Consider the following 15,187-nt stretch of genomic DNA (forward strand, 5'->3'; position numbering starts at 1 on the left):
TTTAGTGCAATAAATAAATCCGCATGCATAGTGTAAGGAACTATGTAATTACACATAACTGTTTGTTAATGAATTGTTGAGTAAAACTCATCAGCATGGTTTACAATATAAAAATACCACATTTGATTGCGTGTTCTTATAATCAAATTCCAAAATGGGTCTGCCATTATGTAATTACGCTATTATAAATACATTCTGATATTCAGACATTACATTAATTACACAGATGTAACTACGTTGTGAAATAGGGTTCATTCACAACTTCCAAGCTATGATTACTGTTAATTTTTGGAATAAATTAACTGTAATAACATCGTTCCTTACGAATTAGCAAAGCTCTTCAGATGTTTATTAAAGGGATGTGATTGGAGAATAGCTAAATAGGCCATAACTGTTAAATAGCTTTGAAAAATCAGTGTAGCTTTAACTGCCCATGTGGGGGATACAGGAAGGAAAAGGAGGTGTTCCGCCTCAAACCTTTCACAGGCAACAAAGCAGCCCATGGCCTTCAGTCCCGGGGAAAGTTACATTTCTCACACGTCCAGCAGCAGAGCGGAGCGACCGTCCCAGTCAAGAATTTGTATTATCATATTAATTGTATTATTTTTAAGGATAAACATTACTTATTAATCTCGTCTGACGGAGGCCGTGGGACTGAGAACAAGAAGCATCCCTCCATCTGAGAGCCGTGACCTCCCATCACTGTTTTACTTGGCCATTGGATTTGAACTCAAGACATCTCCCCGGTAAGGCTGCGCTGATTGAGGATATCCGTTAGAGACTGGACACTTTACTCGCATGCACTGTTGATTGCTGTTGCCCGATGAGTGTGAGATAGCCGACCCGAGGCCTCTGTACGCATCCAGCACTACGACTTTTGGTGGAAGATTGGGAAAATATCCACCGCATGGGGAGCCTACACTTCCACTCATCTCCAAATCTTTTGGATTATGTTTTTAAGTGCCTCTTCAAACTGAATTTCTATTTATTAACTAAAATCATCTAAAGCTCCAACAATCAAAATGCTGAAATACAAAGATGTTTGCGTAGCCGTTGTGGTAGCATGTGAGATATTGGTGAGTATTCAGAATTTTAATGACTGCATTTTGAATAGTTTTGATTCATGTCATTTTCTATGAGGTCTTTTTTGAAGCCACCTACCAACACCTGAGTTGTACCATTGAAAACATTGAAAATTATACATTCACTGATGTTACCCAGTCACACACTTTTTTTTTTTTATTTACTTACAGAGTGTGCTTTTTGTGGATGCCCAGCAATGTAGCGCCAACATTACCGAGGCCATATCAATGACAGAATCTATAGAATTTTCACTGGAGACCTCCGATGTGGATTGCCAGTTCAGAGTGGCCTGTATGGACAGGCCTGAGACAAACTGTGAAAATGACCAGGGAAATGGACGCTCAGCTCGATGCAAAATCAAATATTTGGATCCTGGAACTAGGTACCACCTGACTGTGATATCGAACGGAACAGAACAGAACATATCTATATCAACCAGTAAGTGATGTACATTCCACTGCTATTAGAAACTGTTGTGTGTGTTGTTTACATCTACACGTCTCTAGAATGTATGGAGACCACCTTACGATTGTAATATTGTTTCAGGTGTGGGCTGTTATTGGTGTAATGAGGTGTTTCTGTGGTGTTTCTGTCAGAGCACCAAACCCCTGTCTGTCATGTGGAGTGTAGCGGTGTGTTTCTCTATTCCTTACCAACCACTGTGTTAGAGTCTGCTGTTGAGCCATTACTTATTTCTAACTGGTAATTTAGTTATGTTTTCCAGGGCTTAGAAAAGGACAGAGCTGAACAAACAATTGATGTCACACTCCATTCTGGTTCTCACTGCATGCACACTTCACTTGCTCTGTTCTTTTGAGAGAGACATACAGTCCATACCCATTCATTCTAGGTTATATATATTTTGTTGAATGAGGTGGTCTTAATCTGGCACTATTTTATTTTATTCTGTTATAGTGTGCCCTCAAGGACCTCATCTGTTCAGTATAAAGTCAGGGATGCTACAAACTAAACATACTGAATATATTGACAATGGTGGAGTTGATCAAAGCTTGTATATTTATAAGTGAGAAAAACTTAAACATTTAAATTGAATCATTTCCTTGAAGACTTGGAGAACCTTAGGCCACTACATCATTGAAGGATGGTGAGGGACATATGTTATTTTTGCAGTTGAAGCCAAACCTGGTGCCTTACCTGGTAATTATTAGTCCTAGTTTGAAAAGACAAGGTGCGTTTACACTTAATGTTCAGTCCACAGTGACCTCAAATACAGTGACCTTGAATGTGGGAAGGTAACGGTTGCCCTGTGAAGTTACTGTTCTGGAGATTAAGAGATTTTGCTCTGGCAGAGATGATGCTTTAAGCTTGGCTTTACTGATCTGTAAGCCCTCATTTATCTGGTACATGAGATAGTAAAGCATGAAGGGTTATAACAGGCTGTTAGGATTATACAGAGGACCCAAAGCATTTCACACTCACTTCTGTGTCTGATGTATCTGTCAAAATGTGGTTGAAATCTTGTTCAAACGAGTATCTTATTTTCTGTGGTGTTTACCCAGGATCCTCTCTGTCCTCGTACATAAACACGAACACTGCTGCATTTCCTATTACTATTTCTATAGAAAGTTAGTTTTGAGAGAGATACGTTTTTAATTGGACGGTAAAAATATGCGAGTTTATATACGGACCTTTCTGGGCTTGTTCATTTTTAGGACTGAATCATTATACGCACTGGAAAAAGCAGTGACTCAAACATAGCTCTCTGTGGTGACTTCATCTGATGTCTCTGTCACAGTTGATCACTTTTCTTGCCTCACACAGTGGTTTAAATATTACACAATGATTCGCCATGTTATTAAATCATTTAAAGCGTGTCTGTATGCAAATAGCACAATTTACATACAAATAGTAGAATGAAAGCTAGTTCTCACTGATTTCCTCTGGACTGTAAGTGGGCAACAATGTGCCAGTTTGGAGTTTGGCCACAAAATGGAGACACAATGTCTACATTTTGAAATGAATTGGCTTTTGACCAGCCATTCTTTTACCAGTGTGTTAAACTGGAACAGTCTAGTTTTTTTTTGGTTTGTTGACATTGGTTTTGAGTTCTGAACATTGAGATTGTCATAAAAATCTTCATGTGATTTACAGGGTACGTGTAAACATTGGGTTGGGTCATTAGATACATGGTGTATATGCAACTGGGAGAGAGAGAGAGAGAGTTGATGGGGGCCTTTGTTTCTAGCATTTGGCCCAGCACCAGAACAGAAGTCTGACCCTAAGTATTTCCAGACTGTTCTGCCCTTTCCCACCCCATTGTTCTTGTGTCCTAAGGAAACAGAGCGGGAGGTGTGGGGAGGGGGGAGGCCTTGTGTTCTGTTTTGATTGGAGGTTTGATCAGGTCAATCGGTCCAGTCTCCGCTCTTGACCCTCAACATGGGGTCTAATCTCATCACCAGAACCTCTCTGATATTCACACATCAATGATCCACACCCAGTCTAAAAATACCTGTTCTTCTCAGTCTGGAATTTCCACCACTGTGAAGCTGAGGCTGTGTGAGGCCAGTTTGAGAATAACCTTTGAACTTGTTGAAGTCTCTCAACTGCTAATATTTAATCTACTAAACTATGCTAAGTATTTGCTATTTTGATTATGCCATTTTAGACTTTGCTAATGCTGGATATTTGCAACATTAACATGTATTTAAGCAGATGGAGTAGGAACATTTGCATTCACTTGTGATAGTTTTGCATTCCATTCTCTTGCAGATGTTTAGACAGCTGTAATGAGGGTCAGGGAGGAGGCAGCTCTTAGAGTCTTAGGATACAATAATCAGATTAATGCAGAATTATGCAGAGAGAGGGAAATGTTGGCAAGGCAACTACGGCAAAGGTGTAAGAACATGAAACATTTGTGAGGGACCATAAAAATAAATGCAAGATGAAATTGCAATGGTCACTTGATGAATGTGGTGATTGTTTTTCTTGCTAATGGAACACTGTAGATTCAATGCTGTGGTTCTTGACGTTAATTCTTGGTGTAAGTACTACACACTGTACTGGCCACATTTTAGAAATGTTTACTGGATGTTAGCGGAAGATTTGTAAGCAGATATTTCTTAAACTTGGAGGCTGTGGCTGATTGGCTGTACAGATTTCCCCTCCTGCGTTTGCGGTTGGTACGGACTGATTTCTGATGAAGATTTCTCTGAATGGTGCTTTTTTGTGTCAACTTTATGTGATCGTTTCAGCGCCAGTTAAACGAGTGGGATAGTTTCAGTTGCTAAACTCTGTGCTGTTATAAATGCGACAGACATTGCTATCTACAATAACAGTCTTCAAAAGCGGATTTCCATAGTTCTTCAAAAGTTATTCATTTTTTTTTTTTACCTCAGAAAGTGTTCACACTCTGAAAAGAATTAAGATGTAATGGAGCAGGGTTGTGATGACCTCTGTAATGTAGCTGAGGAACGGTTATAATGTTTTGGACTAAGATCTAAATATTTTATTTGGTCAAGAGGACAAGATATAATCCTGATATAAGTCATTTTTAGGAAAAACAAAACAAAACAGAGAGCTACAGACCAATGTTTAATACAAAAAAGACACAATTAATTCAATGTGAAAGATGATAATACTCCAAATGAAGTATAATAAAATAAGAAAATAGTAAATAAAATAAAAAATATATAATAATTAAATCAAATTAAAATTAAATAAAAATAATAATTATATAAAATGGCAACAATTCTGATCTATTGTTTGTGTTTATGATTTGATTTTGACGTTTATTACACATTGATATGCTTTTTAAATGTAAATGTACGTAAAAATGTAAATCAAAATCTGACCCTTGTAAATCTTATTTTAAAAAAGACATTATGACTTCCTGTATATTCAATAAGCCTTTTAAGTGGAGAAATGTCAGACGCTGCTTCCCACTTTTTAAAAGTCACGGCTCGGTCGCATTGTTCCAGTCGCTCGTGCAGCGAGAGCTTAAATGAGCAGCGAGGGAGGAAGAGCTGTAGAAAAACCTGTGGCTCATAGGCTGTGCCCTTCATCCCTAAAGGTGCCCTTTCCCCCTCATTCTTTCCCACAATAAGCTCAGCATGGGCGCCCCAGTGGGCAGCCAGGACTGTGTTCTTTAAACACTGTGGAACAATCTTATCTTTTTCCCAAATCACAGCCCTGCCCGGTTGCTGCACAATCACAAAAAACCCCTTCGCCAGGGCCAGCACACACCTTTCCTACATCACATCAGTGTGTAACAAGCTACTACTGACCCCATCTCTCTCCCCACGGAGCGGTCGCATTTACAGCTTTCTCCGTTAAAACTCATAATAAAACATATACATTGAGATTAAGGATGTGCTGAATATTTGATAAACAAAAATTTCCCTTTGAATATGGCTCTTTCAGTTTCAGTCAAAACAGGAAATAAACAAGTCTGAGTATGCCACCTGTAGCGCTAAGAGGAGTCACTGAGGAACTGAGAAACAACACTCGTATATCACCGCTTAAGTGGATTATCAAAGTCACAAGCTGTTCCAGTGTGAAGGATCTCTCGTACACAGCCGAGAAACGCAGCCTTTGTTCAGAAAAGATTTGGAACATGGTTCTAATGCATCCTTCACATTCTTCATTTATCCACATTCCATTGTACATTCATTGTTCTAAAAGTGTTTCATCGAGATCAGGGTTTGCAGTGGGTCTTGTTCCTGGGCAAAACTAACACAGCGAGTGCAAAGTAATAAGAGTACCGTGTAAAAAAAGAAGAACGTGAGAAATGAGGAGAAAGACATCAGAGTGAAAATGGCTAAAAACCTTCCGCTCATTGCTCCTCACTCCTGGACAGTGAACTGAACTGTGGCTCATTCTCATTTAAAGGAACAGTCGCTGAAACCCAACAATCTGAACAGAGCTGTTTACTTTATCATTCCAGAAGCTGCAGCTTTTAGTTATTCTAAACATATTTACACATATTTTTAAATCAAAGTGTATTAATTTTTATAGCTTTTAATAAAGTGCTTGGAATTTTAAAAATTTTATATTAGAATCTCCAGATACTTGCATCAAGTGGTAGCCTTTTAAAGGAACACTAAGTAAGATTTGGGTTTTTGCTCCTGGGGCTCCCCTCACTGCGTTTCATTTTTACAGAACTGTAATGTCAGTAGTGTCCGCCTAGAGGTTGTGGGTTCGAGGCCCGCTCTGGGTGACTGTCTGTGAGGAGTGTGTTGTGTTCTCCCTGTGTCTATATGGGTTTCCTCCGGGTGACTGTCTGTGAGGAGAGTTGGGTGTTCTCCCTGTGTCTGCGTGGGTTTCCTCCAGGTGACTGTCTGTGAGGAGTGTGGTGTGTTCTCCCTGTGTCTATATGGGTTTCCTCCGGGTGACTGTCTGTGAGGAGTGTGGTGTGTTCTCCCTGTGTCTGCGTGGGTTTCCTCCGGGTGACTGTCTGTGAGGAGTGTGGTGTGTTCTCCCTGTGTCTGCGTGGGTTTCCTCCGGGTGACTGTCTGTGAGGAGTTGGTGTGTTCTCCCTGTGTCTATATGGGTTTCCTCCGGGTGACTGTCTGTGAGGAGTTGGTGTGTTCTCCCTGTGTCTATATGGGTTTCCTCCGGGTGACTGTCTGTGAGGAGTTGGTGTGTTCTCCCTGTGTCTATATGGGTTTCCTCCGGGTGACTGTCTGTGAGGAGTGTGGTGTGTTCTCCCTGTGTCTATATGGGTTTCCTCTGGGTGACTGTATGTGAGGAGTGTGGTGTGTTCTCCCTGTGTCTGCGTGGGTTTCCTCCGGGTGACTGTCTGTGAGGAGTTGGTGTGTTCTCCCTGTATCTATATGGGTTTCCTCCGGGTGACTGTCTGTGAGGAGTGTGGTGTGTTCTCCCTGTGTCTATATGGGTTTCCTCCGGGTGACTGTCTGTGAGGAGTGTGGTGTGTTCTCCCTGTGTCTGCGTGGGTTTCCTCCGGGTGACTGTCTGTGAGGAGTGTGGTGTGTTCTCCCTGTGTCTATATGGGTTTCCTCCGGGTGACTGTCTGTGAGGAGTTGGTGTGTTCTCCCTGTGTCTATATGGGTTTCCTCTGGGTGACTGTCTGTGAGGAGTGTGGTGTGTTCTCCCTGTGTCTATATGGGTTTCCTCTGGGTGACTGTCTGTGAGGAGTGTGGTGTGTTCTCCCTGTGTCTATATGGGTTTCCTCCGGGTGACTGTCTGTGAGGAGTGTGGTGTGTTCTCCCTGTGTCTGCGTGGGTTTCCTCCAGGTGCTCCAGTTTTCTCCCACGGTCGTAGGTGGATTGGCGACTCAAAAGTGTCCGTAGGTGTGAGTGAATGTGTGTGTGTGTTGCCTTGTAAAGGCCTGGCGCCCCCTCCAGGGTATATTCCTGCCTTGCGCTCAATGATTCCGGGTAGGCTCCGCATCCACTGCAACCCTGAACTGGATAAGCGGTTACAGATAATGAATGTATTAAAATCAATGGGGCAGAGGTGAGAAGGTGGGCGGTTTCCTGCCCTCCTCTAAAAGTTACATGGTGCAGTTTCTGCAGTGCTGACCGCAGAGTAGCAATGACAGAGAAACTATTCTCCCTGATACAGGTCAGTGAAACACCACAATAATTTTGAAGCTGTAATTTTAAGGTAAAAATAATACGTAGTGTTCCTTTAAGTTGATTAAAATAACAGAACATTATACTGATCAGACAATATAGTGATTACAAACCTGACCCACAGAACAGTACGTCTTAAACAGTAAATGACAGTGAACATTCATGTCGTGTATGTTTTTGTGTTGCCCAGGACCTTCTGCAGTGCATGAAATCTCAGTGTCCAGAGACATGGACACTTTGACAGTTTCCTGGAAGCCTGGTGCTGGGAGAACTGAGAAATTAATGTTTCTGCTCAGAGACAGCAAGGGTCTGAGCTCCACCTGGAACGCCACATTATCCAACACCACCACCTCCTACACAGCGGAAGGCCTCATTCCTGGACGTCTCTACAATATCACCATCATCACAGAGGCAGCTGGGTTGAACAATGCTGTGACCACACAAGAACAAACAGGTATTTCTTTCCTTTGTTTGGGAAAATGAGAACGCAAGGACCCTGGGCCTAGTTCTTCAGTTACTCGTTCACAAAGCTAAATAACATGAATGCTAGTTTGGCTGTATTTTAAAAACATTTCTAGAATTTTTTCCAGAGTCCACCTCTCATTTTTATGTGGAGTTGAAGATGCATGGGTCTGAGACCTGTCATATATGTCAAAAATAACTGACATACACCTGTTTTTATTCTTATTCTCTGATTGTTTGTTTTCACATTTTAACATTGGTTTATTATTATTATTATTATTATTATTTTTAAAAAAGAGTCACAATTAGTGTCATGTGAGAAATGCATAAGGAGAGATGGCCCCCTAGAGCAGGAGCCTGTGTCCTGTTCATAGGTGCAGAAAAGAGGAGAAGCTCTTATTGTGGCATGTGACTTTTTAAATATATTTCATTGCTTAGCCTGCTAATAATACACAATAAAAGTCCTGGACAATTGAGACGATTTGACCTGAAATTTTTATACATAGTTTCGTACTGTGTGTGTGTGTGCATGGCCTTTTTCCACCACAGTTCAGGCGGCGAGGTGAACGCCCTTTTTGCTTCTTTTCCTGCTCATTTGTCCTGTGTTATGTCATTCCTGCACTGTGTCAATCATTCCTTTACACTCTTTTAAATCCCCCAACACACCCGCTCAGATTAGTATCAGCCTCCATGCCTTTCCCATGCTTCAGTCCCTTGTCGTCCTGTGTGCTGTTGTTGAGATCCCGGAGTAAACATACAGCAAGAGCTCGAACAATTGAAACATCCAAGCAATGTCGTAGTCACAGTACGTCTCTCCAAACACATATTCAGGCCTCTGTCAACAACCATTCTCCTCTCTCTGCTGTGTTTACTGCCCTCAGCGCAAGACATTTGGAATGTTCGACATGTTTGGGTTTATAAAGTCTTACTGTAATAAAATGAAGATGAAACGCTCAAAGCTGGAACCTGAGGCCCATCTGGGGTTCTGCTTTAGAAAAGAAGGATACATTTTGAAAAGAGTAAAACTTTGAATTTTGATTGTAATTTGAAAACTGAGTGACTGGGTGAGTGTGTGAAGCGGTGTGAGTGTGTGAGTGACTTGGTGAGTGTTTGAAAGAATGGTAATGGAAGGTGAATGATGAATAATTCTATGGTATTTATGGTATTCTTTAAAAGCTTTTTTTAAAACAAGGGCATTAACAGAATGAACAAAGTGTCGTTACCAGGTGTGCTTATGTTAGCAGGGGAAGGGTGGGGTATAAACTGATTTAATACAATGGTTGGCCCACCATAACACCATTGCTTTCATGTACTGCTCTTCTGTCAATCAAAGTCAATGTTCAGAGATATTGTGTATAATATATAGTATAATAATGCATGTTCTTTACCCTACAATAAGGGAGTCATCTGTGAAAAAGAAGAGTGTTGTGTTGTGAAAAAGAAGAGATGCAGAAGCACCTCGATACTCTTAATCGTAGCCTTGCAGTACTAGAATGAAAATACGGTAACCCGATTGCTTTTAAACAAGTCTCTTAAATGCCAGTGTGTTATTGTGCTCTGCAGTACCCAGCCCCGTCTCCAATCTACAAGTGCACAGCAATGGAAGTCCGAGAAGCCTCAAAGTCTCTTGGGATCAAGCTCCTGGTGATGTGGATGGTTACCTGGTCCAACTGCTGGCCCCTGGGTCAGTAAACTTAACTCTGCTTCCAAACAGCACTGAAGCTCTGTTTGAAAACCTGAGCCCAGGTCAGATGTATCAGGTTATTGTCTACACCAGAAGCGCTAATCTCACCAACAGCAGCAATGCGACAGCCAGCACTGGTGAGTATGACTGAACCCTACTTTGAAGGAGACATACAGTGGCAGACTTTTTACACTTTGTGTACACTTTGGAAGTGGATTTAAAACATTTTTGTTAAGTCAGAGTCTCTCTCTTTCTCTATGATAGCTCCTGGGGAAGTTTCTGAGCTGATGGTGAAGCCCGACTCACTGAATATTAGCTGGGCGCCCCCTTTTGGACAGTGGGAGAATTACCGCGTTTTACTCTTCAACGGCAGTGAGACGTTGGTAAATGAAACTGTGGACAAATCAGCAACGGATTTCAGCTTGTCTGGACACATGCTCCAGCCCGACAGAGAGTACAGAGCAGCAGTGAGAGTGGAGAACCAAGGCCAGAGCTCTACTGTCTACTGCAAAGTGGAGACAGGTGCCTCACACTTATACAGACAGACCATATTAATATAACTGTCATGACCCATAAATACGGTGACCAGACGTCCTCTTTTACCCGGACATAACCTGTTTTTTAGACTTAAAAAAATGTCCGGTCGGAATTTCACAAACGTCCGGCTTTTTGTTTTTCTAGAGCTTACATAGAATTTCGAGAAGTTTCGTTCACAAACTAGTCCCGCCCTCCCCTACTCCGATTGGTTCGCTTGAGTGAGAAGGTGGCGTGGTGAAGTAGCCTAAAATCTTCTGATTGGACGGTCTGACTGTAGAGCTACCGTTATTGGTCGATAACCTTCTCTGTAAACATTTAATTGGTCAGTCTGCACGTCAGTAGTCCTTGTTTACGTCAGGCAAAGCTCATGTACCTACCCTCATCTCGAGCAGCTCTGCCGAAACGTAAATGTAAGTTCTCGGATGAATTAAAAAAGAAATTCCCATGTGTAGCAAATAATGGTGTAAAGGACCTAAAAGCACACATAGGTTCAGCTAAGTATACAACCTCAGCGAGGTGCAAAAAAAAAAAAAAATGTGTTGTAATAAACATATTGTTGATCTCCAGCAAAAAACATGAATCCCATTTTTTTTAGTTTACTACATCATCATTTAAACACAGCAACTGTCTTTTACAATGTGTGAATGTCATGATGCATGCACCAATAGAAATGTTCCAAAATAACTTTTTTTCATATTGACCTCCATTTGAAGTTAAATTTATTCCTTCACCTTCAAAGGTACTTTATTTGGAGACAGATGTTTTTCTTTCTTGTTCTGTTACTCTTCCTCTTTGTCTTTCATCTTATGCTCTTGTCACTCTTTTATACCGTTCCCTGTCATTCTCGTTTCTCACCCTATCTTTTCTTTCTCATACTCTCCTTTTATCTCTGTACCCCCTCTTTCCGTTTTCTATCATTTGTCACTCTGACTCTCAGCAGTTCTTTCTTATCTCTTTATCCGTGTGATTCTATCTGTCTCTTTCTTCCCTCTAACTAGCTCTGTCTGTTGATCTCTCTCCTCTATCTCTGTCATATGGCTCTATTTAATTCTGTCTCTCAGTGCAATGTGGCTTTATTGATATGACAGCTATGAAATTTGATCAAATCTCTCTCTCTCTCTCTCTCTCTCTCTCTCTCTCTCTCTCTCTCTCTCTCTCTCTCTCTCTCTCTCTCTCTCCTCCAGCCCCCCTACCAGTGTCTGAGCTCCATATCAATCATGCAGATGAGACATCTCTCAGTGCTCTGTGGAGCCACAGCAATTTCTCATGGTCCAGGACCGGCTACACTGTGGAGCTTCGCCATGGCAACAGCACCACAGCCACTCGCACTGTAGACCGGGAAATGAGAGAGTGTACCTTTAATGTGCTCACACCTGGACGCCTGTATACCATCATAGTGAACACCACAACCAGCCGAAAGCTCTGGAACATTGCTACAGTAACAGGAAGAACACGTAAGACTGTCTACTGGTGGCTAATTATACTCTCTCTCTCTCTCTCTCTCTCTCTCTCTCTCTCTCTCTCTCTCTGTTTTTTCAAGGGATCTTCAGGGAAGAAAATGGTATAGAACACTGAGTTCTGTATTGTAGTAGTTGCATGATAAAATGCTACTCCAGATGGATGGAGTACCTGTTGTATATAGCATCTACTTTTGAAAAGATTTGTATGAAGCCAAACTCTATGAACATCATCCAAGAGAAAATACATCATTCTGATCACGAGAAACTAGGATTTGGGGTTCTGTATAATTAAGTAACATTGTAAGAATGTTTGAAAGTACAGTATGTATAACAGCCGTCTTCTCTCCTCAGTGCCTCAGTCAGTGACATCTCTGAAGCTAGTCAACGCTGGGTCTGTGGACTCCCTCAATGCAACCTGGCAGAGGCCTCATGGAGATCTTGACTCTTATCAAGTCTTACTTCTGCACAACAAAGATACTGTCCACAACGTGAGTGTTCCAGCCAGCGTCACCTCCGTCCAACTGTCCTCTCTTACACCAGGAGCCCTCTACAAGATGATCCTGACCACTGTCAGCGGTGAACAAGTCTCCAAAGAGGCCCAAGTGGAATGTTTCACAGGTAGTTATAGCACTGTTAGCATGTTACCACTGCCTCAAAGACACGTCTGGACAAGTTCCCAGAGGAAGTTAGTTCTCAGTCCTTGTACATTTAAAGGAGAATTTACTGCAACTACAAGATCTACACACTATTTTACTCACCGTATTTTACTTACATTTATTTACACCTAAACTGTATGTGAAGCTACGTGTCTGCCCTTATAGGAACTTAAAATACAATTCAATATACAATTTCAGCCCTTGTCCCAAGAAATTAATCATATGATTAAATCTCTGTAAAACAATGCAGTGCTCCAATACAAAGGGAATCTGTGGAATTTCAGGAAGTACTGTGTACAGAAAAAAAGCAAGGACTTTATCAAAGTCTTCCTGAGGAGACTACTGTTTTCCCATGGAACAGGGAAGCTATTTTCAGCAATAGACTTCCAGCGCTAATGAAGTCAAGCAATGCAGCCCAAACAATGCAGATCACCAAACACTTTCCACAACTTTCCACTGAAGGCAGCTGCACAGGAAACAGAGCTGCTTCTATACCTGCACCGATCAGAGCGCTCAGCCATGTTTACCACTAGCAATTAGCAAAGGAATTTATGAAATTTATCCATTTGTATTTTTTAATGTTTCTTCAAGTGCAACTCACATAAAATGAATAAACAAGTTGCTGTGTAGTCTTGAATGAAGAAAAAGATAGACACCTTTATTAAAAATCTCTTAGGGAAATTGCCATACACAGCAAGTCGGTAGCTTCCATCCATCCATTATCTGTAAGCGCTTATCCAGTTCAGGGTCACGGTGAGTCGAGAGCCTACCTGGAATCATTGGGCGCAAGTCAGGAATACACCCTGGAGGGGGTGCCAGTCCTACACAGGGCAACACACACACACACACTCACGGACACTTTTGAGTCCAACGTGTGTTTTTGGACTGTGGGAGGAAACCGGAGCACCCAGAGGAAACCCACGCAGACACGGGGAGAACACACCACGCTCCTCACAGACAGTCACCCGGAGGAAACTCACTCAGACACAGGGAGAACACACCAACTCCTCACAGACAGTCACCCGGAGGAAACTCACTCAGACACAGGGAGAACACACCAACTCCTCACAGACAGTCACCCGGAGCAGGAATCGAACCCACAACCTCCAGGTCCTTGGAGCTGTGTGACTGCGACACTACCTGCTGTGCCACCGTGCCTCCCCAGTCGGTAACTTGACTGGACATAATAAATGAACAAACAAATAAAAGAACGAATGAATGGTTATAAAAACATCCCGGAGAAACTTTCAGAAGTAAAGATGGGTTCACCACTTTATGAAAGGACACAGGAAGTTAGTGCAACAATCCAACAATGACATTTTATGTAAAATAGCAACAAACCCAGGCACATCATTATCTGTGGTACATGATATTATTAAAAGATTTAGAGAATCCATAGAAATCGATTTGATATTTTGTACTGATTTGAATTTCTCAATAAAATATATTTAAAAAGAAAATCACTGCATAGGCTTAGGAACATGTGGTATTACAGTTTTCAAACCACAATATAGTAGTATTTACTACCAGATAAGAAGAAACCTCATATATAAATACAAAGCAGCAGGTTGTGTCACAGTTACACAGCTCCAGGGACCTGGAGGTTGTGGGTTCGATTCCCGCTCCGGGTGTCTGTCTGTGAGGTGTTTGGTGTGTTCTCCCTGTGTCCGCGTGGGTTTCCTCCGGGTGCTCCAGTTTCCTCCCACGGTCCTTAAAACAAACCTTAGAAAAACAACAAACAAATGACTCAGTTTCAAATTTGATCTGCTGTATTTATAATATTTTTCATTAAATCTAAGTCTAATCTTAAATAATTCAGTACATGCACATCATTACATTCTGTTTTAATTCGGATTTTGCAGTGCCCCTGCTCCTTTGGAAATGGGGTTATTGAATAAGGGTCTTAAATGATCTCTGACACCTTCAGGTCACTAGGTGACTGTATCATGGCAAATCATTACAGAACATGACTGATTACTTCTTTGACATATTGGAAAAATGCATAAAATGTGGATAACTTTGGCACATATCACTTTATATTTTTAAATGTAAAAAAAAAAAAATCTCTTTTTGGTTTCAGTGCCTGCGGCGGTTGCTGAGGTTACGGTCAGTAATAATGGGCGTCCAGATTTCCTGAATGTCTCCTGGAAAGTTGCAGCTGGAGAAGTAGACAGCTACCAAGTCATCCTGAAATACAGCGATCAGATCCTTTATACACTCACCACGACCAACCTCAGCTCTGAGTTTAGCAGCCTAGTGCCTGGACGACTCCACCATGTCCTCATCAGCTCCAGGAGGGGCGGCTATACGAACACCACTCGTGTGACCGCCAGAACCCGTAAGTCACCTACCTTAAATAAACTCAGGTTTGGATAATTTTGTATATTAAAATCTGTAAAGTAAATATTATGTATTGTGTTTATAGTGCTGTAGGTAACAGCACTGCCATCTGTGCTGCATCTCTGCATTGCTGAGTTGGGTTCGATTCCCAGCTCCGGTAGGAACACCACGCCTCATTGTCTGTATGCAAGACTCCTAACAGTACATTCGCCTCTGGATCAAAGCACCTGCAATAGACATAAATCCGTGTATAACACAAAATTACTTAATGACATACGTTTGGACACCTGCTCATCCAGTGTTTATTCTGAAATTAATATTTTAATAGCAAGGTTGTCACCAGTAACAACTTCTGCTCTCCTGAGATGCTTTCGAATAGATGTTCTAACATTTCTGTGAGGATTTGATGGC

The 15,187-nt window shown here is 41.6% G+C and overlaps 1 protein-coding gene across 1 annotated transcript in view; it reads left to right on the top strand.

Annotated features, from left to right (window-relative positions):
* The first annotated feature begins 551 nt into the window (after window positions 1-551).
* The window catches only part of ptprb (protein tyrosine phosphatase receptor type b), a 52,660-nt gene continuing 38,024 nt past the window's right edge, over window positions 552-15,187 (top strand). The window contains exons 1-8 of the mRNA XM_066667847.1: window positions 552-1,076; window positions 1,254-1,521; window positions 7,828-8,091; window positions 9,663-9,920; window positions 10,048-10,305; window positions 11,505-11,774; window positions 12,132-12,398; window positions 14,517-14,774. Of these exons, the coding sequence (XP_066523944.1) occupies window positions 1,023-1,076; window positions 1,254-1,521; window positions 7,828-8,091; window positions 9,663-9,920; window positions 10,048-10,305; window positions 11,505-11,774; window positions 12,132-12,398; window positions 14,517-14,774 (1,897 nt within the window). The 5' untranslated portion in view covers window positions 552-1,022. The remainder of the gene's footprint in view (window positions 1,077-1,253; window positions 1,522-7,827; window positions 8,092-9,662; window positions 9,921-10,047; window positions 10,306-11,504; window positions 11,775-12,131; window positions 12,399-14,516; window positions 14,775-15,187) is intronic.

The sequence above is a fragment of the Hoplias malabaricus genome, chromosome 4 (assembly GCF_029633855.1).
Source record: "Hoplias malabaricus isolate fHopMal1 chromosome 4, fHopMal1.hap1, whole genome shotgun sequence".
NCBI lineage: Eukaryota > Metazoa > Chordata > Actinopteri > Characiformes > Erythrinidae > Hoplias > Hoplias malabaricus.